The 14,653-nt window shown below is 42.1% G+C and overlaps 1 protein-coding gene across 1 annotated transcript in view; it reads left to right on the top strand.

The window, feature by feature from the left end:
* Nucleotides 1–9,114: 9,114 nt before the first annotated feature.
* The window catches only part of TSEN2 (tRNA splicing endonuclease subunit 2), an 83,123-nt gene continuing 77,584 nt past the window's right edge, over nt 9,115–14,653 (top strand). Inside the window, exon 1 of the mRNA XM_082266534.1 lies at nt 9,115–9,306. Within this exon, the coding sequence (XP_082122660.1) occupies nt 9,121–9,306 (186 nt within the window). The 5' untranslated portion in view covers nt 9,115–9,120. The remainder of the gene's footprint in view (nt 9,307–14,653) is intronic.

The following is a 14,653-nucleotide window of genomic DNA, read 5'->3' as shown; positions in this document are numbered from 1 at the left end:
GTCTCTTTAAAATGCAAAGGTGCGAAACGGGCACTCAAATGCTTAACTAATACAACAGCCTCCAATGTTCAGAAAAACTTTCCACAAGGACCTCCTGAGGTCCAATACTGATGTTGGACAAGAAGACCTGGCTCGCCATCAGTGTTTCAAACCTTCCCAAAGTTTTTGAGTAGGGCTTAGGTCAGGGTTCTGCGAAGGCCCCTAATTTCCTGCATATTACTCTCATCAAATCATGTCTTTATGGAAAAGAGACATGTACGCAGTTAGTCATGCAGGAACAAGACTACCTTCCCCCCACAAGGTTGGAAGTGGACAATTTTCTAAAATACATTTTATATGCTGTAGCATTAAAACAGTATCTTATACTGTAAACTAAATAATATGAAGTATTGTTCATACTTGGGAACATAGAATAGTTGTGATGGTTCTGTATCCACTAGCTTTTTTGTTCTATAGTATACGTTTTGCACTTATTTGTTGCTCTGTTTTTGCATGACTTGTTATAATTTTTTTATTGTTACATGTACTTAAAAGGTGTTATATAGTGCATTGGAATCCTGGATTTCTGCAGTCTCTCTTAGCATTACCCATTTTGTGAACTGCCCAGGACTGTTGCCACTTAATAAAAAAGAAAAAAGAATACAGTCATAGTGGTACAGTCAGGTACAGAGTTTATAATACACTGTACCAATAAGGTACAAAGGGATTTGTGTTAAGCTTCTTGCATAAGTTTGTAATGCATTGTTTTTTCTTTTTGTATTGTGCCTGTAAGCAGTATTAATGGACAAATTTGTTGGCACTTAGCCAACATTTCCTCTAAAATTATGTAAAATTAAAAAAAAAAAAAGTCATTAGAATTTACAGGTAACCTGGACATTTTTTTTGTTTAAGCAAATTGCTTCAGCTGCCTAAGGTTTGAAGGGTCCCATCTCCAGGCTCCATGTTTTAGCTCTTTGCCAGGATGTGTGATTGTATGAGCCCTGATATGAATCCTAAGCCACTTCAGAATATTCCAACTTATTGCTCTTAACCATTCTGGGGTGCATATCTCATTTCATTTTTAATCATTATCCTGTGTAAGTATTCCACGACTTGCTAAATAAACATAGCATATGATTTGCTACTTAATGCCTCAATTTTTTTTAATTCGCTCACTACTCGGATTAAAGGCAACCTAGTTCCAGACACGGCAAAAAAGGCAAAATCTGCAAAAAACCTGATTAAGCCCCCTCCTCCATGTTTCACAGTTGGTAAGATGTTATTTCTCTTAACCCACACTTTTAAATTTGTGACTACAGAGCTGGTTTGACTTGTCAGAAATCATGAGTTTTGTCTCATCGACCTGACAGATATGGCTTATGTTTGTCTTCTAACAATTCAATAGAATTTTTATTCCTTTGAACCCACTGTTGACCAAATAAAACAATGGTGTGATTAGATGTACATAGACCTATGAGTTTTGCCTATACTGGATGTTTCCTTGGCTGCTTGTCTATCCTTTGCATTGTACTTCTGTCCATCTGGGGTGGCTTTTCCTCATGCAAGCACATCCATTGAGGTTATGTTCTCATGGAGCTTAAAATTAAACTTCACCCCCCCTTAACCACTTACCGCAAAGTGATGTAGGACTACGTCGGCAAACTTTCCGGTGTTATACCGGGATGATACCTCTAGCTAGAGGCACCATCCCGGTACTGTGGTTTACATCCAACAGTCGGCTTTCCCTCAGTAACGACCGATGCGGCTCGGGAGCCGTTCGATCGTTACCCGGGTGAGCGGGAGGGGACGTCCCGCCGCCTTCCGTGACTTTGCTCGGGGCTCCCGTCCCACAGGGAGCCCCGTGCACCCAGCCAGCACGTCCGCCGGCTGGATGGAGTCCCGATCAAAGCCGGAAACGGCTTTGATTGGGTCTCCGATGACGTAACCCGGAGGCGGCGTCCATGACGTCACTTCCGGGTTACTGTACTGCAAAAGGCAGCAAATTTAAAAAAGGGCTGTATGTAAAAACGCCGTTTTCGGCGTTTTGCATACATGGAAGTGTAGTGGAGGGTTTAGGGTCTTTTAGACCTTCGATCCTTCCATAAAGAGTACCTGTCACTGCATATTGGTGTCACAAGGGATGTTTACATTGCTTGTGACAGCAATAAAAGTGATCAGATTTTTTTTTTTTTTTTTTTTAAAAACCTGTAATAAAGTTAAAAAAAATAAAATGGGGAAAAAATAAAAAAAAATATTTTTTGCTGCCCCCCCGTCACCGTTAGCTTGCGCACAAAAAAAAAACGTATGCGGAAGTCGAGCCGCGAATGAAATCACTGTTCAAACCACACATGTGAGGTATTGCTGCGATCGCCAGAGCGTGAGCAATAATTTAAAAAAAAAAAAAAAGAGCTACACTCTTAACTCTAAACTGGTAACCGTAACAAAATGAAAAGCGTCGCCTATTGAGATCTCTATTGACCGTAGTTTGTCCCTATCCCACGGGTGTGCGCAATTTTAAACCGTAACATGTTGGGTATCTATTTACTCGGCGTGACATCGTCTTTCACAATATACAAAAAAAATGGGCTAACTTTACTGTTTAGTATTTTTTTAAATGCAGTGAAATGTGATTTTTCAAAATATTTCCAAAAAAATTTCGTTTTAAGACCGCTGCGCAAATACCGCGTGTCAAAAAATATTGCAATGACCGACATTTTATTCTCCAGAGTCCTTGCTGAAAAAAATATATGTAATGTTTGGGGGTTCTAAGTAGTTTTCTAGGAAAAAATACTGGTTTTAACTTGTAAACAAAAAGTGTCCAAAATAGGGCTGGGGCTTAAGTGGTTAACATTTTTAAAATCTGTTGATACTGCCAAATCCCCTATTGTATACCTTCAAATGGAGTTTTGTAGCAAAGGTGGAAGAGGGTTCAGATAAATCATTTAACACTGGCAGGGGTGCTTATAATGGTCAACCTTTAGTCTAGTTAAAATATCTATCCTAAAAGAAAAAATTGGTTTACTGCCTAATGTAGCTAAACTCAAGAACAGAAATGTAATGTATTGTAGCTTACCAGTCCTTAGATGTGCTGGCAGCATTTTTTCTTATTTTCCTTGTATCTTCCTGTGCACAAAACTAAAATTTCAGAAAATGTTACCAGCTTTCCTCCCATGTTCTGTAAACCACACAACCTCTCCTCCCTATGTCATGGGAATGAGGAGAGGTTCTTGTAGTCCAAATCCGAAGAGCAGCCAAGGGTAATCTACTCTGCTACTTCATAGATACAGTAAGTGAAGTGTTGTTGCCCTAGAATAGGAATTGTGTTACTGGTAGGTTCTCCAAGTAAACGTAAAGAAAAAAACGCTGAAAACCTAAACATATGAAGCCATTTAATCGAAGGACTGCTAAGCTGTACTATATTACATTTTTGGTGGCTTTAGATATACTTTAAAGCGGAGCTCCACCGAAAAGGGGAAGCTTCGCTTGTTCAAACCCTCCACTACCACATTTGGCACTTTTTTTTTTTTTTTTTGGTGCGGGGGGGGGGGGGGGGGGCAGATGCTTGTCAAAACCACTTGTCAAGTGATTTAGATCGCCGCACAACGGCTGGATCTCTTTTTAAGATGGGCTAGTTAGCGGTAGGCTTTAATTTTGTTCACTTTCAGAAAATCCAACTAAATCTAATAGCCTGATGCTTGAAGATGGTCTTCTAGCATTCACCTTTTGACATTCTGGTCTCTAATTTTCTATCTGATTTAGTCAGGCAGCTCTGTCACTTTGCTTTCTTTTGTTCATGTCTGGGAATGGTTTTCTTAGGTGGAGACCACTAACATATATATATACATATATATTTTTTTCCCCCTACTTCTCTTTTTGGACTTTTTTGTCACTAGTTTTGCAATTGGCCAACGTTCGTGTCACTACTGGTAGCAACACCTGGACCCTATAGAGGTTGCATAGGCAGTCCAACTCATCCAGGATGACCCATCAATACGTGCCATTGCCAGAAGGTTTGCTGTGTCTCCCAGCACAGTCTCGAGGGGATGGAGGAGATTCCAGGAGACAGGCAGTTACTCTAGGAGAGCTGGACAGGGCCAGAGAAGGTTCTTAACCCATCATCAGGACTGGTATCTGCTCCTTTGTGCAAGGAGGAACAGGATGAGCACTGTCAGAGCCACTGGTGTAAATGTCGCTGACCAAACAGTCAAAGACAGACTTCATGAGGGTGGCCTGAGGGCTCGACGTCCTCTAGGTCGAGGTCTTCCACTGGCACTCTGTGCTTTTTACAGATGAGGGCAGGTTCACCCTGAGCACATGTGACAGATGTGAAAGGGACTCGAGAAGGCGTGGAGTGTGTTATGGTGCCTGTAACATTGTTCATCTTGACCGGTTTGGTGATGGGTCAGTGAAGGTCTGGGGAGGCATATCCATGGAGGGATGCATACACCTCTACAGACTAGACGATGGCACCCTGACTGCCATTGGGTATCAGGATTAATTCCCTGGACCCATTGTCAGACCCTACGCTGGTGCAGTGTGCACCAGGAGAAACCCAGGACGCGACAATGCCCGGCCTCATGTGGCGAGAGTATGCAGCCAGTTCCTGGAGGATGAAGGAATTGATTCCATTGAATGGCCTGACCTAAATCCAATAGAACACCTCTGGGACACTGTTTTGGTCCACCCGAAGCTGCTAGGTTGCACCTCAGTATGTTCAAGAGCTCATTGATGCCCTGATCTGGGAGGGAATACCCCAGAACACTATCTGTCGTCTCATTAGGAGTATGCCCCGATGTTGTCAGGCATGCATACAAGCACATGGGAGCCATACAAACTACTGAGTACTATTTTGAGTTGCTACAATGAAATTTCAGCAAAATGGACTAGCCTGCTGCATCATTTTTTTTTCACTTTGATTTTTGGGGTGTCTTTGAATTCCTAACATGTTACCTAGTCCATAACAGTTTAGATATTTTTCCCCATTAAGATCTGATCTGTTTTCAGTGTTCTTTTTATTTTCTCTTTCAAAGTATTCTTTTAATTTTCTCTTCCGTTAATTGACAAGAGACACCACTCTATTCTTCACCATAGCGTTTTTTTGCCCTTTGCAGCAGTAGGACTAGGCAGACAACACAGTCTTGGCTATGCCCTGTGAGCTGTCCTCAGCTGGCATAACCTCTCTGCTTAGAGATTCTCAGTTTTTGTTTGCCTAGTTCAGGAGTAGGACCTAGTCTTCCTGTCAGGCCCTGGGTCCTGGCTTTTTTTTTTTTTTTTTTTACTATTTTTGTTGCTGTTTGTTTTTGGATCCTGTTGTGTGTTTTTTTTTTTTTTTTTTTTCCTGTGGAGAGTTCTAGTAACTACGGTCTGCATGCACTCGCTGGCCGGGCTGAGGGGACCACTGGAACTGCAATAGTGCAGCCCGTCGCTCAGCCCGGCCAGCAAGCGTGTGCAGACCGTAGCTCCACGCTCGGTCGGCCGTGACCTAGCCCGCGAGTTAAACGTCTCACATTGTCACATACGACCAGCTCTCCGCCTGAGTCGCAGCGTTCCTTCTGACAGATAGCTCCTCCACAGCTCAGTTGTGGGCTCTCTGATTTCCATTTGAATGAGGACTTTTTGCTGCCGTCCTTGTGTCCCAGGCTGGCTCATCACTTTTTTACTCTGGATGATGTTCGGGCGGTTTGGCAGCCACTGAGTCTCTTCGGGGGTCAGACTCCACTTTTGTGATTTAGTGATGGGTTGCGGAAGGGGATTCCTGCTTTCTCTGCTACCTTTTCCAAATGGATCAGGCGCTGACCCAGGCTTATTTGCTTACGGGTCGGGTTCTCCCCCTTTCCCTGTGATGGCACATTCTGCTCGGGCACTTAGTGCTTTTTGGGCCTTCTTTCCTCAGGCATCAGTGGTGCCGGTGTGCATGGCGGCCACTTGGTCATCAGTGTGTACTTTTTTCAAAGTTTTCCAACATGGGTGTTTTAACATCTGCGGTTGACTCCTTTTGGCCGCAGAGTTTTTCCGGGCTGTGGTTTAGAGGGTCTGTTTCCCCCCCCCCCCCTTTGAGTGTATTTCAGCTTGGGCTCCTGTTCTAGTTGAGCTACTATTACCTGGATGAGTTTGTGTTTAGCCTTGGGTTTGTTACGGACGAAAGAGATAATAGGATTTTTGTACTCACCGTAAAATCCTTTTCTCGTTCATTGACAGATACGGCACCCAAGGAGTTTTTATGCTTCTGTTACTGCTTGTTACAAAACGGAGTATCTCTAAGCGGAGGGGGGGGGGGGGGGGGGGTTATGCCAGCTGAGGATGGCCCACAGGACGTAGCCAAGCTTTTGTGTTGTCTGGCTAGTCCTACTCCTGTAGAGGGCAGCATAACTGTATGGTGGAGAATATGGAGCTGTGTCAATGAACTCAGAAAAAAGGATTTTACGGTGAGTGCAAAAATCCTATTTTTTTGAGCAGTGTATTATAGATTGCCAACAAATTTGTCCAGCCCATTTAAAAATGTCTTCTTTTTTTCTTTATGCACAGATTTGGTTCACACATTGTTGTATTTTATATTATGATATACATAGGAATGCCTACATACTGCAGTCAATACATGTTTCATTACTCTAAGAAGGTTTTGTTAAATGTAATGTAAAACAATTATTTGTGATGTTAAGCCATCCAGCCAAAAGAATAAATAGGAGCATTTCTACAGGGTGGTATGCTCCTGAAATTAATTTCCCCTTTTTTTGCAACTTTCTCTGTTTGTTTTTATTAAAATAAAGTATATGACAGATTTGGTAAAGACTTGTATGTAGAGTATTTGGATGTTGCAGTCATATACTGTACAGTGATTACACAATTTTAAATCTTAACATAAGATATTGTGTCTAAATAACTTTTTTTTTTTTAACATTTTTTTGTGGCCTGATTTATACCTCAAATAAAAAAAAAAAAAAAAAAACGTAATTTTCAACATGAACCACGTTCTTTCATTGTTTTGTTTCAGTGGCATGGCAGCATTGTCACCGCAGTAGCAAAATGTGTTTCGACTACCATATTCCCCCTTTCTGCATCCCCCCCTTTTCATATGTCCATAATTTTGCTATATGAATTTAGCGAAAAAATCCAAAGTGTGTTCATTATGATCATCCAATCTTGTGCTTTTTGAAACTTCTTTGCACATGACTGGGTATTTAAAGTGAGCACAGGTGCTTCCATTACATTAACAACAAATTCATATCAGCACTATTGAGATTAACAAGTTACACATTTTAATTTAGGAAAACCACTGTTTTATAATGTAAAGTTTGACATGGGTGAGAATGAGTAGGGAAAAATAAACTGGAAATCTGAAGCTGTCCTTCAGGTGACAGCAAGAAATTGGCAAACGTCTTCCTAACGCTCAACGCCTAGTCTGTACTTCATGCAGAGCGGGAAATTCAAGGTCATGGACAAGAGAGTCCTCCAAAATTTCATCCCTCCCTTTTGGTGTACAAAATTGTAGAGTGCAAAAGTGCTCTTGACAATAGTGTCCGTGTTGCTTTTGAGCCATTTATATAGCGGCTCTAAAAATTATCCACCTGTTAGTATCATGTGAAATGCTAAATAAAAATTCCCTTTTTAATGTCCAGGCCTTTTATGGGAAAAGGCTTCATTAGGTATGTTCACAAGGCAAATGCCTCACCGTCCATTGTAAAGAAAGTGCTCACCATTGTCAGTTAAGGCCTAGCACTTGTAAAACCTTCCTTCAATTATCCTCTTTCCCACTGGAGAATTTCAAATAATCTGTAAGTCAGTGGAGCTTCCCTAGGCACTGACATCTAGGGCTCCATGCAAACTAGACACTCAAAACTGCAAAGAAAAAAATGAATATTAAGCGTTTTAGCCATCATTTTTGTTAAGGAGCGGGCGGCCGCCGGTGTCCTTAACCAATGAATAGCTGGTTGTTAAGTAGCGGGCTGGAAAGCCGGTTGCTTCGTCCTTCACAATGGATGACTCATCCACTGTCAGCGGGGTTCCTCTCTGACAGCCGAATGTAAACAAAACAATTGCCGGCAATAAACATTTAGAAAAAAACAGCGTACCCTTTCAGGGGTGGTAGGAATTTTAGGGAAACCCCACGCCAAAAATAAAAGGTGCAGGGCCCCACCCACGAAATCCATACCAGACCCTTAGGTCTGGTGTGGTTTTGAGGGGAACCCCAGACCAACAGTTTTTAAAAGGCTTGGGGTCCCCCACAAAATCCATGCCAGACCCTTACCTGAGCATGCAGGCTAGGAAAAGGGTGGAGGGGACGAGCGAGCCCCTCCTCTTTCCTGAACCATACTGGGCCACATGCCCTCAACATGCACCCGCTGTCCAAAGCACCTTGTCCCCATGCTGCTGAGGAAAATGGCTTCTTCCCCACAACTCTGGCCCAGTGGTTGAGGGGGCCACATGCCCTCAACATGCACCCGCTGCCCAAAGCACCTTGTCCCCATGCTGCTGAGGAAAATGGCTTCTTCCCCACAACTCTGGCCCATCGGTTGAGGGGGGCGTGGAGGGTGAGTTGTTGGCTAGCACTAATTATAAAAATAAACAAATGCATGGCAAATGTCTTATCACAGTTATACCTGGAGATGTTCTTCTGGATGCATCGGGCAGAGTCTAAGGGTGTAGCGAGGCATCAAAGGTTGACAAAATCAAAAAACTTCTGTGAGTACATGTGCAATTCATAGTACAGGGTGTGGCCTCTGGAAAATCTCAAGACAGTTGGATGTGGCCAACACCATCCCAATACTGTCTTATTTCACTTGGTCCAAAATTCTCTTTAGCTGGTTCAAGCCAAGCGCTATAGTGTTGATCGATACAAATCCACGATCTTGTTTTAAAAAAAGACAGCCGGGTCCATATGCAACAAAATATAGCAAAAATATAAAAACCCCACAAGAATTACCAGAAATCATCAGATCACATACTATAAATTAACCACTCCTCAAATAAGGTCCCTTCATCACTTCAAGAGCGTTTGGTGGGCATTTTTCTTTTTTTTTACATGTTTTAAGTCAGAAACGTGTGTTAATGAGTAATCAGCATATCACTGCTTGCATCATGATGTTTTTTATTATACCTATTGATCAGATATATATTTTCTCCTTGTTATCAGGCAAGAAGACCATGTCCCAGGCAATATTCCATGCACCAAGGCGAAAGAGAAAAGTCTACGAATCTTATGAGTCTCCCTTCCCCATCCCTTTATCTCATGATACTTATACAAAAGATTTCAGGATTTGCCAGGCTGAGATTATTAATAATTTCATCATTGTGAGCAACCTGGAGGATATACTGCTGCTATATGGAAAGGTGATTATACTTGCCAACTTTACTTGTTTTCCTTAAAGTGATTGTAAATGATCAACAACAAACAATATAGTGAAAAGCTATCAGCGCAATAATATAAATTATAAACTAAAAAAATATATATTCCGTGAAACAATAAATCAAAAATACCCTAATAGCGAACTGACAATGATCAGCTTCAAACACTAATGTGTGCTACCACTGCACAAAGCATAAATATAAAGTCAAAAAATGTGCTGCGCTAGATCAAATATAAGTGCCAATTACCGTAAATATCAAATCCTAAGAAAATATAATCCAAATAATCCCATAAGTGTAAATTAAATGAGAAAAAAACAGTCCATGTGATAAAGCGGTGTTATACCCACAAACTTAAATATCCCATAAGTGTAAATCAAATGAAAAAAAAGTCCATGCGATAAAGTGATGCTGTATTCTCAAACGCAAACCGCCTTCGTGAACGTGCTCCACCAGTGGTATTTTGGGGGGGTAGGTTTTTTCTCCTGTAGGAATGCAATCTCCTTGTCCACTTCCCCAAGGTCCTTTTTTATACTTATCTCGTAACAATTCCATCATCTTAGCTGAATATTGTGTAAGATTATTCCCCCATAATTTACGAAAACTGACCATCCGAGACCTCAAAAGATGGGAAAACTTGTATACGCAATCCCAATGGATTGAGATTCTCTCTAAGGTACTAATCAAAATATCTTTTATGCCACCTAAGATTTGACTTACGTTCCAACAGTTTTTACTTCGTTTGTGAAAGTACACCTCCATATCCACATCCTTTCCCGTGTGGGGGGACACATGATTGCTCAATCGAGTCCAGAAAGGTTTCCCATCCTGTTCCACACAGTTGAGCCATATTGACAGGCACCCGCTAGGGGAAAAATAAAGAGAGGAGAGAAAAAAAAACACAATGGACAATACTACTGATCACAATTCACAATCAAGACAAATGGGGACTAAACTTCATGGTACAATATGCGATCCACTGACCTATGTATATATACACAAATCAGATTATTCATTCACATATATGCATATAGAAATATTATAATAATCACCTCTGAATGAAGGGGGAAAAAAAACCCTTTTTTAATTCTTAGAGTTTGCAATTCTAGAAAAGAGGAATTATGTATCAAGTTTTGAGAACAATGTTGATTTAGCTGGGAAGGGTTTTGCACCCTCTAGTACGTTGAAATATTAAAGGAATATCAGCTCTGTTCTCTGTATCAAATCCACATCCCTATAAGTATAAATGTAAAAAGAACAAAAAGTCTGACCTGCTAGTTCTAGAACCTAGTCATGGTCATATTGGTATATAGGACTTTGTAGGATTTGGTACATCAAGTAAAGGAGGCAAGCCTATGTAGAAAAATATACATCGTTTTATTTAAAGAAACATGTTAAAAACAGTTTAATACATTCAGTTTACATGTGATTAGATTGACAAACATATAGGTGACTAGATGTTCTAAAATCTGCCCATTCTACGCGTTTCGCAGACTGATTTATATAGTCACTGCTTCATCAGAATTATAGGCAGTTGATTCACCTTCCAAAACTTAAGATGAGTAAAGGGAAAGAGAAAAGAAAAAAATAGGGATGCCATTCATCATATCATTAGCATATTGATTTCAAAACTTTCGTGTGACAATTTCTCCTAATAAAATGCATGCTTACCATACTTCATATTTGTCATCAGAATAAATTGGTCCAGTAGGGAATGTCGCTGGAATAGCCAAACTATGAACCCTAACCGTCCACAGTGGGGGGCCAAAGATGCCCTCCCAGAGAGACGGCCATAGAAGTGCAGACTGGACCGTACTTGAACTTGCGGTCTTAATCCACTGCGGCAGGCAAAGGAGTTGGAATAAGGAGCATCTAAAATGGGAGTTCAATAAATACACATCCATCAGAATAATATTGACTGGGCAATGGTTTGTTATAACAAAAATAGGACCCCAATAGCGAGGAGAGAACAAAGTAAATTAGAATGGAAAAAAAGAAAGGAAAAAAGTAGAGACGGACACAAAGGAGGGGAAGAAAAAATAATTTTAATTGGCACTTATATTTGATCTAGCACCTCACATTTTTTGATTTTATATGATTGTAAATGATCACCTTGTAAAACAACCCTTTTAGTTTAAATGAAAGGCAAACATTTTTGTTTAGATCTTAAAAAAAAAAAAAAAACGAAAAATACCTTTTTTTTTTTTCTTTTTTTTAGTGATCCCATTCCCTCTATTCTCAGCTGCATAAGAGCTGGGGGAGGAGAAGCAGCAGTACACTGAGTTTCCCAGTGAATGGCTGTGCAGCAGGGAGGTGTCAGGGCAAGTCTGATCATTGGAGGAGAGCATACTGAGTTCCCAGCATAGCTAGAGAACTGACCATGGTGTGTTCTGCTTAGTGTGGTCAGTTTTTGATTGGAAAGCAGATGGACTGGCAGGAACGTCAGGGATTTCACATAAAGGATGCAATACAAAGAGAACAGGATACTTTCCCATACAAGTACATGGTACAGCAGGCACATATCAGGAATATGAAGTGCTGGGGTAACAAACGTTTTAGGGTACTTGAATAAATTAGAGAATGTTTGCCAGATTCAGCCTTTTTATGGCTGGATCAGGAAAAGTTGAGATATTTATAGGCTTTCATAACCCTCACTTACTTTAGCCAGGTGAAGCAGCATGAGGGCAGAGTTGGTCAGTCGGGATGGCTATCCTTAGTTGCATGGGGTTTACGCCTTCAAGCCAACCAATGCCCACAGCACTCCAACACCTTCATAGGCACAAACAAGCAAGTTCATTAGAAAGATCATTCAGAGGCACGGTCAGGCATGTACAGTCAGATGAGGACTTTAAACAGCACTGCTCATAATATATTCTATAATTCTAGTGCTTCTTTCCTAGTATTTCTAAAAGGCCTACACAAGAGACTTGTTAATTCAATAGTGCAGTCCATATAGCAATTGTGACCACTATGAATAGCTCTCAGTGGTCACATAAGGAGCTGGTAGGGCAGGTTGAGCAGAAGCCATGACCAAGAACTGTTGGAGAGAACTCAGTCAGCAACAAGGTAAAGTATAAAGTACTCCATATCAAAGAGTGGCGTTTTGAGCCATCAAGCAGGCTCTTTTTCAAGCAAACGGTATTTGGAACTGTTGTTTGTTTATTTTTGTTAAATAAGCATGGAGAATGGGTGATGAGCTTTGTGAAATGGGCGCTTATCTTTTGTTCATTGATGGAGACAGCTCTTTATCTTTTGGACCGTAGGGTTATACTGCTCCCTACAGGAGTAGGACACTAGGCAAAGAAAAAGCTTGAACACGCCTATGGAGCAGTCCCTGGGGGTATACTCCAACTTCCTTGGGGGGAACGTGGGCCCATTACCTGTGATGGTCGGACCCCCGGGTTCCCATCCTTCCTCCCCCCAGCCCCGCTCATATTTCAGTCCCTGTGGGTCTTTGCCCCCCCTCCCCTCCCTGGTTGAGGTCATGAGCTGGCTGTTGCCACATGCTCTTAAGGGGGGCTGATTGAAGTTGCTGCTGACCGGGCTGCTGAACCACGTCGGAGGCACTGGTTGCTTTTGGCACCCACAGGCCCTCCAAAGCTGCAAGGGTGTTCCTCGTTCCGCTTACTTTGACAACATTGTTGTCAACAAAACAGTGGGGTTGTCCAAAACGCAGTGGTTGCTAAGCGTTTTTGCTTGCAGTATCCTTATGAGGATTAACTGCGTTACAGGTGGATGGTTCCATCTGTAGTGGACTCGCTGGTTTCCGGGTCAAATTGAGCTTCCGTCATTCCGGTTGAGGAGTCCCCGGCATTTACAGGCCCTCCATATGTGGCTGTGGCTGGTTCGGCGATTAGGCCGATAATTACTATTGCCCTGGTGTCGCAAACTCTGACTGAGTGGGCTAAGCTTTTACGCCGGGACCTGGAGGAGAAACGGCTCCCCCCTGCCTTGATTGAGCTGGCTGGTCAGTTGGTCCAAGGTCTACAGTTTGTCTGTGATGCCTCTTTGGATGGATGCTGCTCCCCTGCTTTCTAGACTGTCTGTCTGTCTCAGCAGTGGTCCTGCGGCACTTTATCTGGCCAAAATGATGGTTTGCGAACCAGGCTTCTAAGAAGGCCTTGTCTGTTCTTCCATTAGTGGGGGCTCGCCTGTTTGGCGCTTCCTTGGATGACATCATCAAGGGCCTCTCACAGGGAAAGAGTACTCTTCTTCCTCAGGCTTCCAGGCGTAAAGAGTTCCATTGCAGATGGGGACCCTCCTTTTCGGCTCACAAGCGACTTTTTTGTCCCTTCAGGGTCTCAAGACAAGGGATCCAAGCCCTTTTGGGCCTCCCCTGGGGGTTCCAAAAAGTATTGGTCGGGCAAACCAGGAGCAGGTGCTGCCAGACTTGCGGACAAAAATTCCTCGGCATGAAGGGGCACCCTCACAAGTTTTTGGGGTAGGGGGGAAGTCTTCTTTTGTTTTCCGGATCCGTGGACCTCCCTGATCCAGGATAAGTGGTCCCAAATTAATTTGCTCCATCTACAAGATCGAGTCTTGATCATATCCTCCGGAAAGGTTCTTCCTTTCCAACCTGCACTCATCCCCAGATCGCTTAAAGGATCTACAGTGCATTGTAAAAGTATTCGGCCACCCTTGAACTTTTTGACCTTTTGCCACATTTCAGGCTTCAAACATAAAGATATAAAACTGTAATTTTTTGTGAAGAATCAAAAAGTGGGACACAATCATGAAGTGGAACGAAATTTTTTGGATATTTCAAACTTTGTTAACAAATAAAAAACTGAAAAATTGGGCGTGCAAAATTATTCAGCCCCTTTACTTTCAGTGCAGCAAACTCTCTCCAGAAGTTCAGTGAGGATCTCTGAATGATCCAATGTTGACCTAAATGACTAATGATGATAAATAGAATCCACCTGTGTGTAATCAAGTCTCCGTATAAATGCACCTGCACTGTGATAGTCTCAGAGGTCCATTTAAAGAGCAGAGAGCATCATGAAAAACAAGGAACACACCAGGCAGGTTCGAGATACTGTTTGTGACGAGACCAACCTCGCCACATTGCATTGGAGGAGCCTGGTTGCCCGCCTGCTGCCTTTGGACTATGGACCAGGTTTTAAAAGACTTTGGCTCCATGGCGATTAAACTGTATTCGTGGGGTCTGAGTGCCATTCACCTAATAATGTGCACTCAGACCTGAGCTATCTGGGGATATGTGACATGTCTATGTTTAATGTATAAAAAGTAACTTTATATATTTTAAAGCATAATACTGTATTTTGGTCCCCATGTGTGTAATGGAGTCTCGCTGTGAAAACTAGCTTTAGCT

Source organism: Pelophylax lessonae, assembly GCF_965119305.1.
Source record: "Pelophylax lessonae genome assembly, chromosome: 8".
Lineage (NCBI taxonomy): Eukaryota > Metazoa > Chordata > Amphibia > Anura > Ranidae > Pelophylax > Pelophylax lessonae.
Note: the sequence above shows the minus strand (reverse complement) of the source record. Positions and strands in the feature narration are given on the sequence as shown.